We start from the raw sequence: 24,881 nt of genomic DNA, 5'->3' as shown, positions 1-24,881 counted from the left end.
GTAACCATTCGCTAATGATGGATTAATTAGGCTTAATAGATTCGTCTCGCGATTTAGCCTATGGGTTCTGCTATTAGTTTTTTAATTAGCTCATATTTAGTCCTCCTAATTAGCATCTGAACGTGTGATGTGACAGGGCTAAAGTTTAGCCCCTGACATCCAAACGCCCCCTTAGTGTTCCCATGGATAAATATATATACTTGATTTGTTACATGGCCGACTATTTACTGTTTAGCATTTAAGACTGATTGAAGGTGTTCATAGGGTATAATATGCCTATGTGTGTTTGTAGATGTGAGTGCGTGCGTGCATACAAGCATTTTCATCGGTGTATAAAGCGGGAATAATCCACTGAAATTTGCATGAGCAACAGAAATTTTATTATCTCCACGAGCAACACAATTAGCTCAAAATTCATGAAGTTTCTTCAGAAAGCCCTGAATCGATAAACTGGGCCAGAAGCCCAGGAGGCATAAAACGGGCCTTAGAACCAAGCCCAGCTGCAGCCCAGAACTTTGCAATCAATCGTCTTCTACCCCGTTGTGTGCACTTGTGTTCAATGTCGCCAGAGCTACGAAGAACCTAGTCACAAAATTCACCAATTTACTCGCCACAACGAAGGGACGAGCAGCAGTAAATCACAGGGAATGCAACTCTCGCATTTTATTCGGATAAAAAAACATCATGCAAAGAAAGTCCTGAATTACGGAGACAAATACTAGTGAAATACTCCACTGATTTGCATCATTTCACCGCCAAGAACGACCGCGAGCTGAATATTTACACACGATCGAGTTCGAATCCGACTCTGACACTCCGTCGCATGAACCTGCACAGATGATTCCTGAGGACGCTCCTAGTAGGGCCTCTGGCCGACGACGTTGCCCGGCGGGTAGTAGTTGCAGGTCATGAACACCCCGCCGTCGTCGCACACGACCCTGGCGCAGCCGACGGAGGTGGTGTCGCGCCACACGATCTGCGTGTAGTGGCCGCACTCCTTGCCCGGCGCGCAGGCGTTGGCGGCGTAGGAGTAGTCGACGCCCTCGGCGGCCCAGTCCTGGACGGCGTCCCCGGGTCGCCACGCCCCGCCGCCGGCGCCGCCCCAGAAGATGTTCTCCCCGAGCGCGAACTGGCCCTCCGGGAACGAGTGGCGCAGCGCGCAGTCCCCGCGCCGCTGCGCCGCCCACCACCGCGCGTACGACGCCATCTGCGGCGACCATGCCAGCGGCACCTCCCACCGCGCCAGCCGCACCAGGTTGTGGTAGTACAGGAACTCCAGCGACTCCGCCCACGCGCCGCACCCCGGGCACAGCGCCGCCGAGGCCTCGTACACCGTCGCATTGCGCGCGTACGGCGGCGGCTGCGGCTCGCCCTGGCGGCCGGTGGCGGCGGCGTACGACGCCGGAGCCGCCTTGGAGGAGCTCGCTGGAGGGATGGTGGCGAGTAGTGGATGCAGGCAGAGGAGGGAGCAGAGCAGCAGGGGCGCGGGTGGCCTCATGGTTTCTTTTCTTGGTCGCTAGCTGCGTGCGTGGCGTCGTGGTGTAACGGACGGGAGCTGTGGCCTGTGGCCTGTGGGGCTCGGGATTTAAGCGACGTACGCGATGGCCAATGGGGGATCACTCATTCGCTTGTCGCTGCCACCCGTGAGCCGGCCAGTGGCTCGATACTCGCGTGGCTTTTGTCGTCTTGGGTTGACAAAAGGACGACCTGGTTTGGTTTTTGATTGTTGGTGATTTTGTTTATGGCGCTAATGCAGGTTTTGGTACGAAGGCAGCTGCATAATGCCTTGGTACCATAATGATTAATGAGTGCACTAGATTTGTTAGAAATTAAGTTGAAAGAAACCGTCCGTGAAAAAGCTGCACATTGTAGGCACGGTGAGGAACGTGACACAAGCAGCGGTCACCACCCAGTACTCGATGGCGACTGTCATCTGGCACCTTTTACCCATTTACTGGTATCTTATCAGGTTTCTTTCTTAGATTAGATGTGCCATTTGCCATTTGATTCCTTGAGTACAGGACGGATGGGCACCCGTGACCGATGCACGGCGGTTCCAGATGCTTCCGCCGTGGTCACGAGCGAGCCCGCAATGCAAAGTTCCCTGGATTGTGTGGCTTTGCTGATTGCTCCTCCGATCCTCATGTGGCTGCTGCAACCAACAACCGCTGCCACGCACCGAGAAGGGATTGGCCCGATGCCCACGCGTGTCCCAAAATGTTTCAGCCGCCTTTTTCCGTTCGATGATGAGCGCTAACGGCTCCCGCGTCGCGGCGCAGCGTTGGTTATGTGCATGCAGCAGCATGCGCATCAACTCGATTAGCAATTTCAACTACTACCTGGGCTGCCGTCGCGTCTAAGCTGGCCCAGTGTTAGGCCTACGTAGATCGTATGCTAACTGGGCCGAGCAAGCAAGAAAGTAATTAGTCGCACCGGGCCAAGAAAAACTCTGTTGATTTAACATTGACATACTAGTGAGCATACAGCGCTGTGCTCCCCGGAACATCCCACCTTCGCCATCAGACTTTTGTATAGATGCAACATTAATTTTGAACCTGTTCGCTTCAGCTTATAAGCCAGCTGAAAAGCTGAAACGACTAATTTGTTGTGAGAGAAAAATACTATTTGGTGGCTGATAAACCAGCTCAACTGAAACGAACACGCCCTTTATCGTCAGGTACTCAAGTGACCTGGTCGCCCAGTTCCCGTCCAGCCATTGCCGGAACAGATGGCATCGCAGAGGTTCCTCGTCGTGTTACGCAACCACGCCTTCTGTCAAATCCACTGCCGCTGCAGACGTGAAGAACCAAAAACAAACGAGCTCGTTCAAAGCAAGTGACTGACGACCAGTACGCAGTCCCGTCTCTCGGCAACAAGTGGTTTGCCAGGGCACATGGGGAGAACATATTGTTCCGTAGCACACAGTAGGAATTGGAGTTGGCCATGTTTAATGCGAGGGGCGTCATTTGCGCTGGAAATGGCGCGGCGGGGTATTTTTATGGTTCTCCGCTGGGTCCGTATGTCGCGTAGCCCAGCCCAGGCACTAGTATTTTCTAATCGAGTCTGACTCTGACCTGATCATGCAGGCGTATATGCCTATGTCAGCACTCGAGTACAAAAATATACTCCCAACTGAAAAGTGGGGAGCTTGTCCGATGCAACAATCTCCTGCCTAGTATGTCTTGCTTGGCATTTTAAGTTTACATGGGTGAGGTTATAGTTGCATGAACCGCATTGCTGATATGGTGCTGGTATGGGTACATGAACTGGTTAATCATCGAGCTCAGAACTTTTTAGCACACAAACAATGCAGAGAGATGTACCAGTGGGGCGTTGAGCTCCGAATCGAATTGCATCTTGATATTCTGAGACCAATTTGCTCCTTCGATCGCACATGTTGCAACATGTGGCGCCGCGTGCGGTGATCGAACTGAACACCGCCGCCGCGGCGATGCCAAGATTCCGGCGGCAGTATAATTGTTGGAGCAGCTGTCGCGTTACGTATACAGGCAGCTCTGTGCCTCTGTCCAAGTGCACGGCCGGGGGGGGTGTTGTTTACTCCTGTTTACTGGCGCGCGGCGATGGGCCACTTGCTCGCTCCTGACGGATCCGGGCGGCGCTCCGCTGCCAATCGGCCATGGCGTCGGGTGGATCACGAGGACGCCGCAGAGTTAGGGGAGATCTCATTAAAGGCGAGTCCGGTGGCGTCGCGTCGCATCGCATCGGATTCCAACTGCCTGCCCATAACGCACACACGTTCAGACTTGACTTGAGAGAGAGCGCCAGAGGACCAGAGGAGGAGGCCCAGCACCAGCAGGCTCGGAGAGAGGGGCGTCTTCCCCGTGCAGTGCAGTCTCCTCCGTCCAGCCACATGCTGACGTGCACGCTCATTTAACAGCTCATTCGCTAGTCGTTTCCCCCAGTCTCCAAAGCTCGATCTGCAGTTGCTACGCCAACCAACCCAACCAACCACCAATCAGGAGCTGCGTGCAGCTGCGACAGCGACACGGAATGGAATCGAATCGCCTAAAAGCCACGCGAGAAAGCGATCTTTATCGTTGGTTCAACCAAAGCAAGGAGCATCATTTTTTTTTTGCAAATGCTGCCATTCTTGCAGCAGCATCACAAGATCACTTTTTAGTTTAGTTTTTACAAATTGCACGCAAAGGCGCGAGTTCAACAGCAGAGCCGAACAAACTGCAGCGTCCAAGAAGGGGAAAACGAGGTTCTCATTCTGTTAGCTCAAATTTCGTTGCAGTTTCCCGGGTCCTACGAATAACCTCGCGGTATATATAGATATATCTTGGCAGGGAAAAAGAAGAAGAAAGTAAATAGTAATGCATGGTAGTACCGTAACAAATAATGATGCATTTTTGTACACTTGTAGCATCTCGACCAATGTCGTGACAACGAATTAATGGTGGGCAGCGAGAGCCAGGCTGCAGCAGCATGCCGGCCAGCTAGCTCGCTAGCAGCCGTGCGGAGGGTGGCCCCGCGGATCAAGGCGATAGTGGCATGGAAGAAGAGGTAGTAGGTGATCGTTCACCGGCGCCCGGCCACCGGTTAACCAGTAGCCGCCGCTCAGTACGGGCGCACGCCGACGTAGTTCCCCGGCGGGTCGTAGTTGCAGGTGATGAAGGTTCCCCGGCCGTTGTAGCAGGTGACCATGGCGCAGCCCACCCGCCGCGTGCTCCGCCACATGATCTGCGTGTAGTGGCCGCACATGCCGCCGTAGCAGCTGTTGCTCCAGTAGTCGTAGCGGGGGCGCTCGGAGAGCCAGGCGCCGACCGCCTGCGCGGGCGCCCACCCGGTGCCGCTGCCCCAGAAGAGGTTCTCGCCGTAGGGCCCCGACGAGTGCACCAGCGCGCAGTCGCCGCGCCGGGACTGCGCGTACCACCGCGCGTACGACGCCACGCGCTCGTCCCACACCAGCGGCGGCAGGCCCATCGACGCCCGCGCCGCGTTCTGCTGCGACAGGAACTGGTACCTCAGGTCACCGCCGCCGCCGGGGTAGGCGGCGGCATTGCCGGCGAGGAGGAGGAGGAGGAGCGCAATGCCGGCGGCAAGGCGGCGGCCTTTGTGACAACTGGAGGAGGAGGAGGCCATGGGAGGCGATGCTGAGCTGGGGATTGTACTGCCACTACCGCCAGTGGGTCGTGGCCGGGCGATTGCATATAAATACATGGAGGGAGGAGGAGGAGATGTTGTTGGGGGGACACGAGCCATGTTCGATAATGATTGTGACACATAATACGGCTCTGGAAGGTCTACCTAAATGTGCCACCGGCGGAATTGAATTAGCACCTAGCACTAGCGGCTGCTGAATTATGGGTGAGGCGGTGGTCGATCGATCGAGGAAGAACCGTTTGGCCTTCAATTGATGCTTCTTCAAACTAGAATTGATTTGTTGGTAGGTAGTAGCTCTTGGCGTTGGCAGCATCTGAATTCCGTTGATTGCCTCGTCACTGCTCATGCAAACAGAAAGTAAAAATGTGCTGCTTCTCTAATGGATTCAGGGAAATTTCAGGAACTCTACCGTTGCAGTGCATTCTGCTGGAATTAGGATTTGTGAATGGTAAGATCAAACTGCAGCCACAAATTCAGAATGCCAGTCTCTGGTCCTTCCTAAAAAGGAGCAGCCCAGTCATATTTTGGAGCCGTTTCAGATGTAAAGGAAGGAACAACTGGAATTGTTGAAAATTTGAAGCGCTTAATCCGCGGCGGGAACCATGATGAGCCGATGGCATATTATATAGCTCGATCGAGACCTGTAATACTGACGCCTGCCTCATCGTTTTGTTCATCAAAAGAGTCCCTCTTTACAACTCAGCTTTGCTGTCAAAACAGTGATACGGCGCTCCTCGATCCACAGCGTCTCCACAAATAAAGGCACCTTTCCTGCTTGCCCACAAACAATTGCAACGTAGCTCCAGTGATCTAGCAGAGCTACTACTCGTACGCAGATTTAATCTACCCTGGTTTGTCTATTGTGCTCTGCCATTTGACTTGCCTGAACTTTTCTTTTTCCCCCCGTCTCATGCTCAGTTTGAATTCCCAGCAGAAACTTTGACATAATCAGAGGACAAGAAGCTAGCTATGGTACAAGGCCATGTGCGTCTGACTCTGTTTTTCAAGTAATCACAACGTTCCATTTGCATCAAAACATGCCATTTCTTTAAGAGCTAAACAGGCACTACATTATTCAGAAACAGACCTACCGAATAGCCCAGAAGTATCAAGGTTACAGCGATCATGGCTGCTGGAAGGGTTCTGTTTGGTGTGTACCTACTGAACACAAACGTGCCAATCACTGTCTGTCAAGAGACGCCGCCGCCCAATATGCGCCGAAACAAGGGGAGTTGATGAAGACTTTATTTGGCGCCGACGACCCCTGCCCTAGCTGCACCTGCACAGGGCACGAGCATGACAAATTTGACATCCTTCTGCAGCTGGTGCTGCTTGCTTGTGTACGAGTGCTTGCCATATATTGATAGAATAGAATTAGGAGTACAGATCATTTGGAAGATATGGATGCAGGGTTAGGAGAAGACAGCTCAATGCCTGCTGGGTGCCTAGAATTTAAATTGGTCAGGTTTTAGCAGGGAAGGAGTTGCTGAGTGTGAGCACTACTATCACATCATTATCCTACTAGGAGTATATGATTAGCACATAATTAAACTATGGTCCCTGAAAGGGTGCGCCGGTTAACTGAAGAAAACAGGGTCTATTGATGTCTCAAATGCTCCAAGTTGCATAAAAAATGTCCCTCAAAGAGTGCGCCGGTTAACAGAAGGATCAATTTTGAAACTATGGTCCCTGAAAGAGTGCTCCTAGGAGTGCTTTGAATTTTGAAAAGGAAGCGATTGAGCACATTAATTTTCCTACAGATTTAATGGTAAGGTTAGAAATAGACAGCTTAGAAATTCTGACTAGGAGTGCTGAGTGCAGAGTGAAAACTTTGAGTTTTGAAAAGAAAGTGAACGAAAAGGAAAAACGGGGAAGAATATGTGCCAGGCATGCGGCATTGCATCGACAGCTTAGAAATTCTGGCAAGCAAGCTAGCTGGGCTTGCTTGATTTGCGTTGCTCGAGTGCGAGCGACTTGTACAGCACAAACACCGGAATTGAATGGAACATGAACGTATGGTTGGTCGGTACAGATTGGTTGGGCCGGTCGAGCTTTAAACGGCGGCGATCGGCGAACGGAGCAATTGAGATGGCATGTCATGCACACCGGCCGCCGTCCTGCAGGCTAAATCTGTTGATGGGGTGGGCACGTTTGTCTGTCTGTCGTCTGCCTGGCTGCCTGTAGATTTCCATCATCTCTCATTATCTAAAGAAAAAGAGATTTCCATCATCTCTACCATGAACTAGAGGAGGAATGCCATTGGATTGTCGATTCAAAGCAATGATCAGTGTCTCACTTCACAGATAGGCATTGCATTGGGTTGCATGAAACTACTCCCTCCCTCCATTTTTATTTATAAGACTCACACGCATATCAAGATTCAAACATTACAATCTTTGACCGATAATTTTAACTATTTATTTTTTATTTTTATAATGTAAACTTTATATGGTTGGATTCAAATCAAATATACTCTATAATGATCGTAAGTTTATAATCATAAACAATATAAGATAAGATAAATGAATGGTCAAAGAGTTATTTGGAAGATTGTGCCAAGCCATAGCATGCCTTATAAACATAGATGGAGGGAGTACCACTGGAATGTGAAATCATCTTTTATTTTATTTATTATCCATTTATATATATCACCGAACCAATGCAAAATAATGATGAACAGTAAAAATGAGGGGATCCACTTTAACCGCGGGATCGCCGTAAAAAAATTTGACACAAAATAACCTCTCTCCGGCCCGGCCGTATGATATGATCAAGATCAACAACTCTGCAGCACACGCGCGCCCTCCCGTTCAGAGTTGAGAGCTTGAGACATGGCACTGAACGTGGAGCAGCACGTACGTGTCGCGCACTCCTCCTCCTCCATGGATCGGTCACGATCATCAGTAGGGCCTGACGTCCACGTAGTTGCCCGGCGGGTTGTAGCTGCAGACGGCGAACGTGGCGCGGCCGCCGCCGCATGGCACGATCGCGCACCCGACGGCCGTGGTGGCGCGCCACACGATCTGCGTGTAGTGCCCGCACGCGCCGCGTCCACCGCCGCCGCGGCAGGCGTTGGCGCGCGCGTCGTAGAGCGCCCGCTCCCGGACCCAGGCGCCGACCACGGCCGCGGGGGTCCACCCGGCGCCGCCGCTCCCGCGGAAGAGGTTCTCGCCGTAGGGCCCGTGCGAGTGCTCCAGCGCGCAGTTGCCGCTCCGCGCCGCCGCGTACCGCCGCGCGTAGCCCGCCAGCCGCTCGTCCCACTTGAGCGGGCGCAGCCCCACGGCGCGGCGCGCGGCGTTGTGCGGGTCCAGGAAGGCGGACTCCAGGCTCGTCCTCTTGCCGCGCGCCGCGGCTCCGGCCGCGGTCGCGCCGGCCTGCAGGACGATGGCGACCAGGAGGAGCACCGCGGTGGTGGCCGCGGCCACGGAGGGGAGGCGGCGTGGCGGCATTGCGAGGTGGCTTTTTGATGAGTTCAGGTGGTGTGTGTAGTTGACCTTGCTGCGATGTACTCCGTGTTGATGGGGACGTATTTATACGTGCCTTTTGCGTTCGGGAGCTGCTTGGTCGGGTGGATGCGATTGGATGAGTGGTGCTCATGTTCGGTGATGTGGTTGGCAAAAGAATTGATCGGGGGAGATAAGGTCCACGCGGTACGTTCGTATGTGCGTCCATGTTTGTTCAGTGTGAGTTTGTTGTTCGCGCCATCTGGGTAGCTGGATTCCATTCCAGTTCAGGACTTCAGGGGCGGCGATGTCGAATTTAAAAGTATGATAACAAGTGACAGCGTAGAAGGTTTGAGGCCTCACCTCACCTGAGACTTGATTTTTCGACCATCAGAGAGAGAGAGAGAGAGAGAGAGAGAGCGCACAGAGTAGCGCGACTCAAAAAAAAAATCGAGAGCAACGGACGAACGGTGAGCCAACGACGACGACCACCGCCGTGTCCGTCCGGTTTCAGAGACTGGCCCAGCGATCAAATGGGCTTTTTGTAAACTTAGATACTTGGGCTCTCTCCCTCTCTCTCGTCGATCGAGCAACAGGGTGGGCCGGCCCGTAGACGTAACGACGAATCCCAGTTTTTCCAGTTGATCGAGAGCAACAGGATCGGACATCGGTGCTTTGCCGTGTGCGGCGGGTCCAAGCGGATTGGCATCTAGCGTCGAACCAAACCCGCGGTGACCGCGCGGCCTCCTCCCGTCAGACACGCCGAGACCCGCGCACCCGCGCCGTGCGGGGCACACCCACATGACATCCCCAGCAGGAGCAGGCCAGCACCCATCCATTCCAGCAGGCAACGCATATCCCATGCCCGCGCGTCGTGCGCCGGAACTTCCCCGGCCAGCGCCGAACAAACGAGCCGCGCGCCGCCGAAACGACCCATCGGTCACGTATAGCAACGAGCGCTCCGATCCGATAGATGCGAGCTAGCTTTGACCTCGTCGTTTTATTTGTTTCGAGCACCGCCGCCGATCGGGATTGCTCCGTGTACTCCCAACCACGATCAACCGCACCGGCCGGGTGTGATGGAGCTGCTCTGGGAAGCTCCGACACCACACGGATCCGAGGCCATTGCCAAGAGGTTCTCAAGCGTCAAGAATGAACAAGCAGCTTGGTCTCAATTACACAACGGAAAATCTGCTCCTTCACAAGTACTCCATGAGTGTACGGCGATCAAACCAGTAGTATATATATATTCTCAACATTTGATTCACATTCACGTATATATATTAACAGCAATTTTAAGATCAAATTACCAAACATACATGTACCAAATTACCAACTATCAATTGGATCGGATGTACTATGTATAGCACACGGCAAATATACGCCAAAACTCTATCACTATTGACCATACTCGCCTAGCACGTAATCCTGCAGGCTACCACCAATGGAGTTCCCTTGGAGCTGATGATGGCCGGCCGCGCCGTAATCGCAGGACGCCGTGGTCCACGTCGAGAACTTCTCGTCGGCGGCCGCGCCGTCCGGGCACTGATGCAGCTCCGGCAGCGGCGGGATGTGCCCGCCCTGCGCCGCCACGCCGCCGCCCAGCGATCCGTACTTGCTGTACAGGAACTCGTAGAGCTCGTCGTGATGGGAACCGAAGCTGCCGGCGCCGCCGTAGCCGCCCATCATCTCCGCACTGGCGGCTTCGGCCTCGGCGGGCGGGGAGTAAAACCCTAGCTTGCTGGGCCGCTCGAAACTCCCCGCCGCTGCCATGAAGTTTGCACCGGCCGCGGAGCTGAGCTGTTGCTCGGCGGCTTCGACGACTGCCGCACCGGCGCCGACGCCGGCGAGGCTCTGTTCGACCAGATGCTGCTGGGGCGGATGCTGCACGCTGACTGTCGTCGCGACGGCGTCCGTCGGCAGCGACCCCGGGAGCAGCTTGTTCGCCTGCAGCAGCGTCTCCAGCTTCGGCCACTGCGGCGCCGCGGCGGCGGCGGCGGCGTTGTTGTCGTTGTTGCTGCAGCCGCCGAACGCGCCGTAGAGGCCTTGGAGGCGCATGTGGAGCTGGATGCGCTCGAGGGCCGACGCGCTTAGGGCTTGCGGCGTGGCCGCCGCCGTGGCGCTGCCGCCGTTGTTGACGCCGCCGCCGCCGCCGCCGCCGCTGGTGCTGCACATGTTGCCGCCCGCCGCGGCGAGGTAGGGATCCTGGTGGTTCGCCCTCGCGCGGCGCGACGGCGCGCGCTTGCCGAGGAGCTTCTTCTTCAGCTTGGTGTTCCAGTAGTTCTTGATGTCGTTGTCCGTCCGCCCGGGCAGCTGAGCTGCAATGATGGACCACCTGAACATGCATGAACGTAACGATTAGTTAGTTTAGTTATAGGCTTATAGTTGATGGTGTATGCCATGCTTCTGCCGATATGATCTGTGGAGTAGTGTTTTTTTAATTTGAAAATAAGGGTCTCCGATCAAATTTATTCAGGGGAAAAAAAAAGGAAAATTATCTGCAGAGGTGTATAGACATGTGATGTAGTTTGCGAACAGTGTGTGCTGATTGTTACCTGCTTCCAATGCTAATGTAGAGGCTGCAAATGATATGCTCCTCTTCTTCTGTGAAGTCACCGTGCTTAATGTTTGGCCTCAGATAGTTGAGCCATCTCAGCCTGCAGCTTTTCCCGCATCTCTTCAGCCCTGCAAATCATATTCATGTGTACATATAATTAAGTATATAACTCAATTAATCCAAATTAGCAAGCAACCAATTCACAATCAGGAAGCAAAAGAAACAAGAGAGAAATGATTGGCATGCTACACACTACCTGCAGTATATATATAGCTACTCTACCAGTACAGGGACAAAACCTCACGGAAGAATATATGTACCAGTACTACCGGTAACCTATGTATACAGAAAACAAATTCTAGCTTCTAGGAAAGTAACTGGCGAGATCGAAGGATGTTGAGATCTAGCTACTCTCTTGTTTTGATTTCATGTAATTATCATGTTTCACCGGACGAATATTTCTTAGTTCAGAAAGGGAAATGGCTTTCTTGATCTCTTTACCAAGTTGATTGGTACGTACTCTCTTTAGCTAGATCTCTCGCACCACGAAAAACATACAGATCAATCTATGCACGATGGAACATCGTCACACATCTCCTTTCATCAAAATTACTAATCAAAATTGCGCGTACTATTTTAATCGGAAATTAAACTACATCTTGATGATGAAGGAAAACCAATCAAAACATACATATGATATTACGAAAAGTCCTTAATTTTAATTTGGATCTGGCCGGTTTAAGGGAGGAGAGGGGAAATTGAAGGGGCATGGGGAACATGCATAGGATCAATCGCTATACAAAGGCAGATATCCATCTTTTGAAAAAAGTTTGCCTCTAAATCGAATGGATACAAAGGGCAGCTAACCTAGCTAATAGCTATACCGCATCCATATTCATGTTGCACCATGCATGACAGGACCAGTCAGTCCATGGAGATAGGCACAGTAGCACACGGATCAGAAGCAACCAAAGAGATAACGCGAGCTGGTATGAATAAGCAACCAAAACACCAAATGGATCGATCGACGAGACGGCGCACAAGAGGCATACCAATCTTCTGCGGCAGCGCGATCCAGTTGCCGCCGGTGCCGTTCTCCTCGATGTAGGCCTTGAGCTTGGCGTCCTCCTCCGGCGACCACGGCCCCTTCTTCACGCTCGCCTTGTCGCAGCACGGCGCCCTCCCCATGGCCGCTACCTCTCGATCGAACTCTTAATCTCAAGCCTGCTTCTTGCTCGCCAATCGCTCTCGCTCGCCTGAGAAATTACACGGGAGATCGATCGGAGAGAGGAGAGCTGATGAGTCAGGCGGGCGGGCAGGCAGGCGGATATGGAGGTGTAGCTAGGCAGGCAGGTGGTGAATGGTGATGTGAGTGCCCGAGCCGGGGGTGCGAGTCCGGAAGAGGCCAGGAAGGTGGTGCCGAGCTTTATAGCCGCGGGGGAAGGGAGGACACCGGGAGAAAAACACGGGAGTGATGCTGCGATCGATGAGACGGCTGGCTCCACAGCACACCCCAACCCCAAAGCATATCATTGGTCGATCGGTCTAAGCAAAGGGATTAACGGTCCTCCCTCCCATGCACTCGCCAGGATCTAATGTTTACAACCAGAGCGTGTGCTACCTTGCTGCCGAGCAGAGCGATAAGAACCGGTATAAAAACATCCGTGATCAAGATTAATTGTATACTACTAAAAATTTCACCTCTGGTATGCTGAGTAGTATACATGAGTATTATATGTACTATAAAGGTATCATGATAAAACACACACAAATGTTATCACTATAAGACTTTTTTGACGCCATCATAGAGTCTACAAGATCATTCCATTTGAAACCTCACTTTTTACGATGTATAATAATTACTAAATCATCCATAATAATGGATGGTTAGATCTTCCCTATACTATATACCACTAAGTGGTAGTATTGTGTAACGTAAAAGAGCTCTTTCTTTCTTGAAACGTAACCTACGTATTTTACAAGCTGATGATGAAATTATGCCTTTGAACCTCAATTGAGTGAGATATGCGCACGAGTAGTCAAGTACAAACCAATGCAAAGGCGTACACAGAGCCTGCATCCGCAGCCGATCCTCGGCTTGTTTGGCGTGAGACAGAACTCTTTGAACGGCGCCTACTGCTTTCCCCCTCTCGCTGCCTCGCCTACCTTTCCCCCCCGCATTTGTTTATCGCCGAGAGATCAAATCCGCCATTGACAACGTCGGCTGAACAGCGAACACACCATGTTTTCACTGTGTGCGCGCGTCCAACAAGCTATGCCGGGATCATATGAGCCTTCAGAAGTTCAGACTTTCAGGCCTAACATCCCTGACGACCCTGCAGGTCCCGGCTGGGAAAAAGGAAAAGCCACCCTTTTCGGTTATTCTAAGCGCGGCCACAGATGTCGTATGGGCTGGACTGCCCACGCAGCAACGACTTTCAGGGCTCCAGGTTTGAAATTGGGTTGCCTCACCACTTACTGTTTCAAACAGCGCATTGACCATAGCAGAGTCAAGTAGCCGGACTAAAGCTACTGGATGTTTTTTTTTGGTTTACTATAAGCACTGTACTAAAGGTACCAAACACGTACGTACGCTATGCAATGAGCTCATCACCAGCTATGTCCATCCATATGCTTACATGCTGTGTCTGAATTCTGAAACCGTGTCTACGTGTTGCTACAGGGAAACACTACGGCTGTCTATTACACAGGATTTGCAGTAAAAAAGCTATCGTGATCTGGTCGTAGAAGCCTGCTTGATGTACATCTCGATTGTTCGCGTCACTGAGCGCGTGTGGATCGTAAGGAAACATCAGCCCGACCCGTATGTTCTACGCTTCAGACATTCACACAGATTGAAGCGAAGTAAAGGTTCAGAGAATGTACCATGGAAAAAAGCAGAGATCGAGGAAACAGTAAACAAGAAACGGTGAGCCTACAAATTCAAAGGAAGAGAGTCACGTGTTGAAAGTGGCATCCAACGTAACTGAAAGACCAAAGGAAACGTGGACGACTGGGTCACCTGATGCTATATCTGTGTGTGTAACTGTAACCGAAGGCATGGCCATCATCGATCACCAGATGTATATGTAGTATATACTGCCATCATCTTCAGTTTTCAGCTACAGATTATTGTTTGGTTCTTGCATGCATGTACTCTTTTGTTTTTGTTTTGACCATCTCCTCCCAGTCCTTCCATGCCTCCACCTGCTTGTTTTCTTCTTGTACCACCTAACTGCCTCGGAAATTTTGTTCAGCTATTAAATGCTACACGTATTTGTCTATTTGGAATTCCAGCATACTACTAGCTATGTATTAAAAACTAAATAATTAACAATTTCAACGCCTTCTCACCAGTTCCAAGGTTGGCTGCAAGTAACCATCCAAGATTTACAGTGATATCCAACAACTCTAACTACCTATGATCATTGGACAGTGATACACACAAAACCATCACCAACAACCATCCAAGTGACTGGAATATGAGGAACACCAGGGATTAACTACACTAATTTACAATGCCAAGCTAGGCATAAGCAGCTGACTAGTCCTCCATCCCTCTAGCTACCTGTGTTTGAATTAGCAGCTCTGGTCACTCACTGCCACGCAGACAAGTGGCCAATGTGTCCCCTCCTAATTTATGCACCAGGAGATAGCTCCAAACAGGAAGATGTTAAGTTGGGGAATTAATGGCAAAGGCACTTTACATTGAGGATAACCACATTGGCGCCAAAACTCCAATAATCCATTGACCTTAATTATAATTTGCCGGGTTAACCAACCAACCAGTAACAAAGAAGTGGTGATTACCCGCCGACAGTGGGGCACACACCATCCAATCAGAGGTCACTGGCCCCACTGCCAGTGACCGAGGAGCAAGGCACGATAGAGTACGTGAAGCAAGTGAGCCATCACCTTTTTCAAAAAGGCAAATCCAAGTTAATCCTCCTCAAGTCCACAGGATAGACTTAATTAACCCAAAGCAGGGTGGCTTAAATTAAATATGCACACCCCTTAGGGTAGCAAGGAGAAAGGATTGAGGAGTCATTTGGTATTTTCCTGATTGTCATTTCCTGCAGGGTCATATTCCCATGTCCCCTTGCACTCCTTGCCTGGCATGCATCAGCAACATGAAACGAGTTAAAGTGGTCTTAAATCTTGGAGGGGGAAATGGAAAGGAGATGAGCACAAGGGAAAAAGGTTGCAAAAGGCAGTGGGAATAACTGGATATCCCTTTGGTGAGCCTCATTGGATTCTAGCATTTGAATGCATATGCATAGTACTTGACCTAAGAGGCTGTACCCCAAAGCAAAGTACATGAACCATGCATGCTGCTCTTCTCTATAATAACTTAATCATAAGGTAGGTAAAATCAATCAAAGGGGCGGCCTAATTCTTTTTTTTTTTTGCCACATTGACACATAATTTTCTACTCCTATCCGATCCGGTGACGCAACTAAAGTTATGGATTCCGTAAATCTAACGGAGCGTTCTTCCGACGGCACTAGCACATCACAACATTCACGAACTAGTCCTAGTTCATGTGGTCACTTGCGGTCAGGAGGCGGATGAACGGCCAAGATAGCCCCTGCAACCGCGTCACACAAACATAAAAATGGAGGGTCATGATAAAAAGGCTACACGTATGCTAGCCCTTGATCGGACAGCCTTCGGCCAAGTTTTGTTCCGTGCCGTCTGCGTTGAACGTCAGGCAGGCCAGGCATGCAGGCGACCAAAATCCACTCATCCGATCAGATCAACAAAGGCCTGACGCCTTTGCCATCCATCACCTGTCAATCCGTTTCCCCGCCAGCCGATCTCCTCAAAATTTCCGCCCCGACAAACAGCAGGGCGCGCGACTGGACGTACCGGGCGTCAAGCCGGGAACCCTACCTGCCGTTAGGGTTCTTCCATTCATGTGATATCGCTGGCAAATGGTCAGGGCGAGATAATAAGCTAGAGCTAGCTTAGCGTCCCCATCTCACTGTCCGCGCACAGTGCCGGATTTAACCGGCAGGATATTTCTTAGCGCTGGAAAAGCAAGAGTTAGTTAGTGACGCTAATTGCTTCAGCCTGAAGCTCATCTTTTTGATTTGACCGGCCGGTTGCTAGCACGCACGGCGAGAACGAATCAAAAGGAGCCGGGGGCACTGCGACACCGTTACCTCACCATCATACCAATCTCGATCGCGATCGGTCCTGCATGCTAGAACAGCGCGTGATCTCGCGTTCCACCCCTGAATTGCCGCTGCAATTCTTGCCCGGTTTCGTGTCAGCAGCTGTGCCTGCGTGCGTGGTGTAACCGTGTAAGCCGCTTGACGTCAGGGCCGGCTTTGCAGGCAGCAGGCCTGATGAACCCGCCCTGTGACGACGCGAGTGGCAAAGGACAGGAGAGATCAGGCGATCGATGGCGAGGCGTGGCCGCCGCTGCCACCCTAGAAAGGGGTGGTTGGTTGGTGGCATGTGTCGCGCGACGGAGGCGCCGTGCTCCGGCCGGAGAAATCTCAGTTGGGGCTGGAGATTCCTCTGGTTGCATTAACATGGCACGGAGGAGAAAAGCCTGGGGCTCTCTAGCTTGCCGCCGTGTCGAATTCTGTCTTTTCAGATGCGACCAAGGGAGCAGATCCAACATATGCCTCCCTATTCAATTCCGGGTTTTCTGAATCTCGAGTCTGAACCAGGAGCAGACAAGGGGAAGTGAGGAAATCTGCAGGATCAGAATTTTCAAATCCCAGTTGTGGATTTGTAACGTACATACTAAACATTGTGAGTTACATCGGATCGGAGAACCAGAAATCTTGGAGTAGATAACACAGTAGCATAGCATGTTTTTGAACAGTTTAAACTGAAGTGCAAATATCAGCATTATGTAGACAAATAAGAGAGAGTGGTAATGAAGATGAATATTTTGCTATTTTGCCAATGCCTGCTGGAAACTGGCTAGGAGCTACAACTTTACCAAACTCCCGGAACTAGTCCGGTTCCGGTATCTAAAACCCTAGCCATGACTCATGATCCGTGAAGTCATGCATGATTACGAGATCGGAGAACCGTGTTGCGATTTGTAAGCAAGCTTGGCCACCTCTGGAGCTGTCATTTCTATCAAGTTTCATATCCAGCATCCAGAGGGCTCCCACACGGCCACACCTAAGCTGATCCATCCTTCACATTTTAATTTTATTTGCAAGCATGAGATCACTTTGCTTTATACCTGTCAACGCAGGCGTGCGTGCGAAACATCACCGCAACGATCAAATGGACACGAACAAGAACCAAATAATCACTGAATTTCAATCAATCAAATGGCCAATCAGTTATCCATTTATATATACACTCCTGCACGAACCCTAACTAGCCTAGCTGGTGTGTTCCCTGAACTCCGAGGAAGATGCCAAGCCGTGTCGCACCTACTGTGTGCCGTCTCTCAATGATTCGCCACACAATGACACAATCCCCTCTTCTGTCCGGTGGAGCTTTTGACTTGTCACCTAAGCGCACAAACCATGGCAGGAATACCTCGAGGAACAAAGCACTCAGTTCATCAATCCGTCCATGAGTTGTTCATATTGATTCATCAGCGCAACGCAACACGGAGAAGAGAACGAAGGAGGAAGGCGAGTGGCGGCCCGCGTCATTTGTTAATGTGTTTGACTTTGAGTGCAACTTAATTAGGCGCTGCAATAGTTTAGTGTTAGTAGTAGCTAATTGTGCGGTTTGGTGAGCAAGTTGGAGTTTATCTTGTTCTTTGTTAGACAGGTCGTCCTCTGCAAGGCTAGGCTAATCAGTGAAGTGTTGATGAACTGACAGGAGAAAAACACGCCTACCCTAAAGTGCCCCATATGAACCATGCTTGGCCTAAAATAGCCCAGATGCTGGTATATTATATGTAGTTGATAAAGATCATGAGGAACAGTGAGTTCCAAATTGATGTCAACGTGTGCCTGCAAGGTCATGTAAAGCTCAAAGTAAGACTGGGAAGAAGAGAGGTGCAAGGAACTCTTGAACAATATTGTAGATCAAAACAGGTTACCTACTGATAATAGGTTAAGCTATAGCTTTGGCCTGGATATAATTATATAGTCAAGGCGGTGAAATTATCCTTTTCAATCAAACTGTAATCAGGTGCCCTACAGAAAAGAGGAGAACAAAAAACTGGGCAGGTACGTGAAGACTAGCAAATGAGAATCTCAGAATGTTCGAAGAGACAGGCATCACACTGCCTAGAGACCTAGACATTCATGGAGTAGAGCTACCTAACATCCTCCTCCATTATGTCTGGGACAATGAGCACAAGGGGAAAATATGGGAGATATGTCTATCCCAAGAAGGGCATCTCGTTATTTGCATGCCACATCTCTTAATCACAGTCAAGTTGCCTCCTAAATTGCAGCAAACAGAACAATGGAGATAATCACTCACCACCACAGAAGTGGCATGCAAGCAACATCGTGGATACAAGACCAAATAGAAAGAATGTGACCTGATCAATTAGGATTGACATGAAAATTAGCTCATTTTCCCTTGCATTAATTGGGGATTGGGCCAAGTACTTTTCCATCCACAACAAAACTTTCAAACAATAACAGGTGAAATGCGACATCCGGGCGATCTAAATAACCATGCGATTTCAAATTGGAAAAGATGATATATACAGGAAAAACAATATAGAACTCTTATTCGTAAACTATGTACAATCTGAACAAGGCTATCTATTCGAGTTCGTTCCATCTCTCCAAGGACACAATCTGTAGGGAAAAAAGGATAGCTGTGTCCAGCTCTGAACCGTGCCTATTTTACTGTGCACATCTAACATGTGCCAGCCGGATGAAGCGAGTCAAAACTTATTTACATTACAGTCCAACAGTTCCCATCAAGAGATGATACCCTATATAGCAAACTGTTTAGAGCAGAAGGCAAAATGAAAGCTGGTTACTCCAGGATAAAAAGTTCCTGAAATAGGAAAGGGAAATGTCAGTTTCTACTAATCATTATACAAGGAATACAGAAACCCAAGAAACTGCTGACTCACATTAAGCATGCTTTGGAATCTCCATGACAAAAACTTTTCTTCCATGAAGCACTTAATAAAACTATCACTTAGAGTAGGGTAAATTGAGATGCTGCCAAGACATTTGAAAAATATTTACTCCATATAATCCAGTTTGAACTTTGCCTTCCTCTTGTAATCATATATTGGATGCGGGAAAACTCACATGATCCCTTTAGAGTTTCTGAGCCTTTACTTCACATTCATTGCAGCAGCCATTTTCCTCAACCGTTGAGATATATCAGTGAATGATGGTCTCTCAGTTGGATCACTGGACCAACAGCTTTCCATCAACGCCTTCCACTCAGGATCACACCATGCGGGGATTTGAGGGCGTAACGAATCGTTCACAATACCCCCTAGAAAATGGCATGGCAATTAAATCACTTCAGTGACATGGTGGAATGAGCCATATGAGATCAAGGCGTAGCGTTCTAAGTTATTATAGGGAATTTTGGACATTACCAATAATTTCAGCAGCACGCATGTCAGAGTAGGGCTCTTCCCCAGTAAGCAGCTCCCACATGACAATACCAAATGAATAGACATCAATCTACAAGATGCATAAAAATAGTTTTTCGTCAAAACACAAAAAAGTGGAATATTGTTTACTACGAGTATGCTCTATCAAATATGCTTACAAGAAAAAGCAGTTTTACCTTCTCTGACACCATATTACTTTTCCCACTCAGAAGCTCTGGTGCCATCCATGGTAAGGTTCCTCTAACACCACCAGATACCAAAGTATGTTGTTTAACCTTTGATAGTCCGAGATCACCAATCTGATCAGAAAGTACCGAATTGGGGAAAAGTCAGGAGACAATGTCCACCATGGCAACATGAGTTTTCCCAAAAAGATAAGATAGCAAGGGGCAAGGCTTGGGATTAAACCTTGCAGATCGGACGCTGTGGATCCCTCATGTTCACGAGCAGATTCTCACACTTCAGGTCAAAATGGACTATATTCTTCCCATGCAAATACTCCATGCCAAATGCAGCATCCATGGCTAATATAACTCTCTTCCGGCGATCAATTGTCCTGCACAATTGCTGTATTTTAGAGTTTGATACAGGAGAAATAAATGAACAAACTATTCTTATATTAAACAACAATACCTGTCTTTTTTCCTCAGGAACTGTTTGAGAGAACCATTGACCATAAACTCAGTAACTGTTGCTAAGCTTCCATCCGGACCATCACGAACTACACCATAAAACGAAACCACATTTGGATGATGAACTGAGCTTAGGATCAGAGCTTCTTTCCAGAAATCCGCAATCTGCAAAATCAGATAAAGCTCAACTAGAATCATTTTGCACAGAAGAATACGTACAAATTCACTTTATCCTTAGTGCAGCTGGATAGACCAAAATATTGTTCAGAAAATACTACAAAGGACTGTGAGGAAGCTATTCGTACTGTACAAGGTGAGTGCAAACATCCTGAAGTTTCTAGAGTAGAAGGAACTAGCAAGAAAATTAAACATACCAAACGCTCTCTCTCAGATGGTCTTCCAGCAAAGCAACTTGCTTTTATTCTTTTAATGGCAACATCACATCCCCTCCATTTACCATGATAGACCGCCCCATAAGTACCTGAACCCAGCTCTCTAATTTCCTCCAAATCATCATTGTTTATAGTCTGCATGATCCATACACAGTATAAATGGAATATAAGGTAAAATTATAAATGGAATATAAGGTAAAATTATAAATGGAATATAAGGTAAAATTCAAACAGTGCTACACACAGAGAGATCAGCAAACACACCTGCAGTCCTTTAGACAAAGCTTCAGCTTCAGCAGTTGTAGACTCAATCTTGGAGCTCTTCTGCTGATCACTGCTTCCATGCAAATCAGAGTCCTGAATTGCGTCTGTATTCTGCAGGACAAAATAATTTCAGTGGAGAGTTATAGATAGTTTAGTAATTAATGCGCACAACTTTGAAGCACTACTTACACCAGCAGTTGCCACATCCAACTTCTTTCCATTATCGTCATCATCAGGAACAGGTGAAACAGCAGCATTAGCATCTGATTGGGCCATCTGTGTCTCAGTCGCATCTTCCAGTGCAGCCTTTTTAAGAGAGGCAATCAACTCAGGAACGAAATTCAACCTATCCTCTGAAATGTCCCCACATTCCTGCAGTGCTGTCACCCCAGCTTCAAGTTGCTTTGTTCTGATTTCATGTTCGGTTGGTTTCTGCTTAGGATCAACTTCATGTACAGCTCCAACATGGCGGGGTAGGGTATTTGTTTCATCCACAGCATGCAAAGGAGTTCCTTCATTCACATTTCGAGTAGAGTTATCATACTCTGGACCTTCAGGTTTCTTCATTGTGTTAGTATCCAACCTCGATAATTGATCAGTGAGGGGCAATGCAGAAACAGCTACTCTGCCATCAACATATGGTGGTGGTATGTGGTCAGCATACGCTCTTTCAGGGTTAACCTCCCTTGATGGGGCTCCGTGTTGATGCTGGACTGACTCGGGGGCAATGAAAGGCTGAACATATTGAGCAGTAATTGGATTAGACCTAGGACCAAGAGCACTAGTGCTTTCCATGGCAGCAGGAACATCATGCCCAACAACTCTATATGGTATGCTGCCATTAGGAGGAGCCCATGGGTTTGGCATTCGCTCATATGCAGGTAGACCTGGTATCCTTGGACTAACATCACCTGTATTTCTAACAAAGTTGGTGTTAATGCTCCCATTTGGCATTGGAATGCTCCCATTTGGCATTGGCAGGTGTGGAGAATCATATGGCGAGCCAGCGTGGACAGGACTGTTCGCTCTCCTCCTGAGAGATTGAATGGGTGGCAAATTCTGCTGCATTTGGTAAAAGGAATCTGCACCATATGTCGAAGAGTGGTTGTAATGCTGACCAGGGGATTCTTCAAACCCTGCTGGCTGCACATATGATCCACTGCCTCCAACTTGTTGGTTGTGATATGTGTCATTTATGAGCTCACAACTACCATGGAAGTAGTGGGGACTTTCATGGCTAGAACGACCAAGAGTTGCTGAATGCATTTCATATACTTTGTTTGGTGCAAATACAGAATTGACAGGGTTGGTATCTACAATGTATGGCTCAATCACTCTACCATTGCCAGGAAGATGCAGCCTTGGATCCTCATACCTTTGATGACTTTGGCTAGTATGTGCATGCCAAACTCTATCGTGCAAATGTGACTCGTTATAAAACATGGGAGGATGACCACCATTTTGCTCTTTGACATAGACACCATTTTCCATTCTAATATCTTGACCTCCCATATAATGCTCACCAGAGCGGTAGCAATTTGAACAAGAATTAGAAGGGTGACCAGGGTATTCATTAGTCATGCTTGGTTGGTCAAAATGTTGTTGGGCAGGGCGAGTCCAACGAGGATCCATATAGCGAGGATCAGTCATTGAACCTTGACCCTGCTGGAATGGCAAACGGCCATGTTCACCTACACTGTTTCCATCCAAAAAGTTGTTGGAGCGACTTAAATTACCAGGAAATCCTGCATTTTGCTGAATTACAGCACCAGGTGGAAGCCATACTAAATTGTCCATGTGCGGTGGTGACTGAGCCTCATAATGACGATATTTTGGTGACTGCCTTACAAAGTCATCAGGAGTCCTCTCATCAAAATCCTCCGCTCCGACTTGAAACCTTGCAGATGATGGTGAAACGGGAAAATCCCTAGGATCATGCACTGCGTACTGGCCTGGTGAGACATACGCAGGGCTCCAAGGAGAATCCATCTCTCCGTACCTCTGACTCTGTGATGGACGCGGAACATTCAAATGCCTCAAGCCAGCAAAATCAGGAATTCCAGAGTCATTGCCTACAATTCCAAAAAGCTGCTCCACTGATACAGGAGACGAAGGTGTGTTAACATCACCAAGGTTATTGAGTGCGTCAACATATCTTCTCTCAGTTTCCCGCTCATCTACATTGTAATGCACAACCGCTGATGCAGCATCATCATCCAAATTCTGAGAAAATAAGAAGATCCTGAGCCGGGTGAAAACCTCCCCTGAGGCAATGACTTTGTCATATTCCTCCATCATGTTCACCACATCATCATCGTTCACAACTGAGACCAGCGCGTCTAGATCCTCATCAGGTTGCTGATATTTGATGATATCAGCGTCCTTGTAGAGCTCTCTCATCCGTGCTGCTAGGTCAGCATATGATATATCACGTGGCAACATGACGATCCTAGTATCACCGCCGACATATCGAAGACAGCCATCGACAGGACGGGGAAGGATACTGCCTCCAAAGCTGCAGAGGAACTTGGCCATGCGTGGTGCACCCTCAGCCTCAGAGCCGCCTGCTGCAGCAGCAGGGGGTGCCATACTCAGTGTGAGACTTTGATCAAGCTGGTGGGGTTAGGATCACTGGATCAGCAGTGAGTCTGAGTATATGACACGACTCAAATCCAGCAAGTTCTATTCACAGCACCAATGAGCCCCTTCCTGTTGAAAAAAAGGAGAGATAAGAACACAATTATGAAGGCATTAAAGGAAGGCAGCAAAAAAGGACTCATATCCCATCACAGATAACTGAATAACTGATCTACATGAAACTTCAATACCAAATTGCGCAATTCCCAGATTTGGCATGTCCATCCAAATCCGTTAGTACCTTCGATAATCCTACAACTACGAGAGACCCAGTTCTCCAACGTTTTTCCACAAAAAAAAAGGGCAACCGATGGAGGACTCTAAAAATGCAGAAGTCATCTGCTGTTGAAAAGGGAAAGCCCGCACCTCCGATCCACAGAGGGTGAACCTTCACTCACGACCTAATTTCCTATTTCAGATACAAAAGAAACAAAGTCGACGCATGCGGAACCTTTCATAGGAAAACACAAGCCTGACGCATGCTGAAAATCAAAGGCCTGAGGTTAGGTTCCAAAATCATCGAAAGAGCTCCAGCAATTTCGCTTGAGCCCCTCGGGCGGAGCTGCGAAACTGCATGCTTCGAGAAGGCGTCACGATTCGCCCGCGAATCTCTCGCCCCTCCCGCAAAATCTCAAACCACCACCACCGTACCAAAACAACCCCTCCTGGCCTCCTTATTTTCCTCCGAAGTAAAGGGACGGGTAAGACGAGCAAACGCGCAAGCAAAGCAAAGCAAAACAATCAAACAGAAAAAACAATCCAGAGAAACCACGAAGAGAGTGAAGAGCGCGGGGGTACAACACCTGTCCAGCGATCCGGGGCTACGGGAGCTCGAGCAACCAACTGCGGCCGCCGGGCGCCTGGAGGCGGTGGTGGAGAAGGAGAGAGACGGAGGAAGGATTTGCGGTGGGGAGGCGAGGATTGGGGTGGGCTGGCTGGAGGGGGTGGTGTGCGATTCGGGCGCGCGCGGATATTCCCAACCCACGGGGGCTAGGGATCATGTCACGCGGACGCCAGGGCGAGGAAGGCCGCCGCCATTGGGTGCCGCGGCTCGTCGGCGCCGGTTTGGTTCGTGGGGGTGGTGGTGCGGCTGGGCGCGGAGGGAGGGAGGAGAGGGAGGCGGAGGCGGGCGGGCGGGGGTGTGCGGCGCCGTGCGCGTGCGGGTGTGCGGCTGGGCCGCGCCGGGTCGGGTGGGGTCGAGAGGTGGGGGTGAGGCTGGCAGTGGCAAGGGAGGACACGCGGCTGCGGGCGGGAGGGCCGGGGGCGGCTTCTCTCCTCTCGATTTATCTCGCGATGCGC

At 49.7% G+C, this 24,881-nt stretch overlaps 5 protein-coding genes across 6 annotated transcripts; all 5 read right to left on the bottom strand.

Annotated features, from left to right (window-relative positions):
- Positions 1-638: 638 nt before the first annotated feature.
- Positions 639-1,558, bottom strand: LOC101761144 (pathogenesis-related protein PRB1-3). The gene has a single exon (XM_004954106.4). It carries the CDS (start codon positions 1,496-1,498, stop codon positions 857-859), a length of 642 nt encoding a protein of 213 aa, XP_004954163.1. The 5' UTR covers positions 1,499-1,558; the 3' UTR covers positions 639-856.
- Positions 1,559-4,211: 2,653 nt separating this feature from the next.
- Positions 4,212-5,175, bottom strand: LOC101760739 (pathogenesis-related protein PR-1). Its single transcript, XM_004954105.4, has one exon. The coding sequence runs from the start codon at positions 5,104-5,106 to the stop codon at positions 4,582-4,584; it is 525 nt and encodes a 174-aa protein (XP_004954162.2). The 5' UTR covers positions 5,107-5,175; the 3' UTR covers positions 4,212-4,581.
- A 2,552-nt stretch (positions 5,176-7,727) lies between these two features.
- LOC101752496 (pathogenesis-related protein PR-1-like) lies at positions 7,728-8,613 on the bottom strand. The gene has a single exon (XM_004955192.2). It carries the CDS (start codon positions 8,574-8,576, stop codon positions 8,028-8,030), a length of 549 nt encoding a protein of 182 aa, XP_004955249.1. The 5' UTR covers positions 8,577-8,613; the 3' UTR covers positions 7,728-8,027.
- Positions 8,614-9,837: 1,224 nt separating this feature from the next.
- LOC101760334 (transcription factor CSA) lies at positions 9,838-12,507 on the bottom strand. Its single transcript, XM_022823616.1, has 3 exons — positions 12,180-12,507; positions 11,126-11,255; positions 9,838-10,905 (listed from the first exon to the last, which is right to left on the bottom strand). Exons 1-3 carry the CDS (start codon positions 12,313-12,315, stop codon positions 9,969-9,971), a joined length of 1,203 nt encoding a protein of 400 aa, XP_022679351.1. The 5' UTR covers positions 12,316-12,507; the 3' UTR covers positions 9,838-9,968.
- A 6,114-nt stretch (positions 12,508-18,621) lies between these two features.
- On the bottom strand, positions 18,622-24,699 carry LOC101759918. Of its 2 annotated transcripts, XM_014805592.2 has the most exons (11): positions 24,386-24,699; positions 21,135-23,654; positions 20,946-21,056; positions 20,664-20,816; positions 20,291-20,454; positions 20,066-20,213; positions 19,834-19,956; positions 19,640-19,727; positions 19,341-19,533; positions 19,157-19,247; positions 18,622-19,077 (listed from the first exon to the last, which is right to left on the bottom strand). In XM_014805592.2, the coding sequence occupies exons 2-9, from the start codon at positions 23,532-23,534 to the stop codon at positions 19,367-19,369; spliced, it is 3,354 nt and encodes a 1,117-aa protein (XP_014661078.1). In that variant the 5' UTR covers positions 23,535-23,654; positions 24,386-24,699; the 3' UTR covers positions 18,622-19,077; positions 19,157-19,247; positions 19,341-19,366. The 2 variants fall into 2 exon arrangements, with proteins under 2 accessions (XP_014661078.1, XP_004954160.1); XM_004954103.2 differs by having other exon boundaries at positions 19,157-19,533.
- Positions 24,700-24,881: the final 182 nt, after the last annotated feature.

Source organism: Setaria italica, chromosome I (genome assembly GCF_000263155.2).
Source record: "Setaria italica strain Yugu1 chromosome I, Setaria_italica_v2.0, whole genome shotgun sequence".
Lineage (NCBI taxonomy): Eukaryota > Viridiplantae > Streptophyta > Magnoliopsida > Poales > Poaceae > Setaria > Setaria italica.
This window is presented reverse-complemented; position numbering and strand designations above follow the sequence as displayed.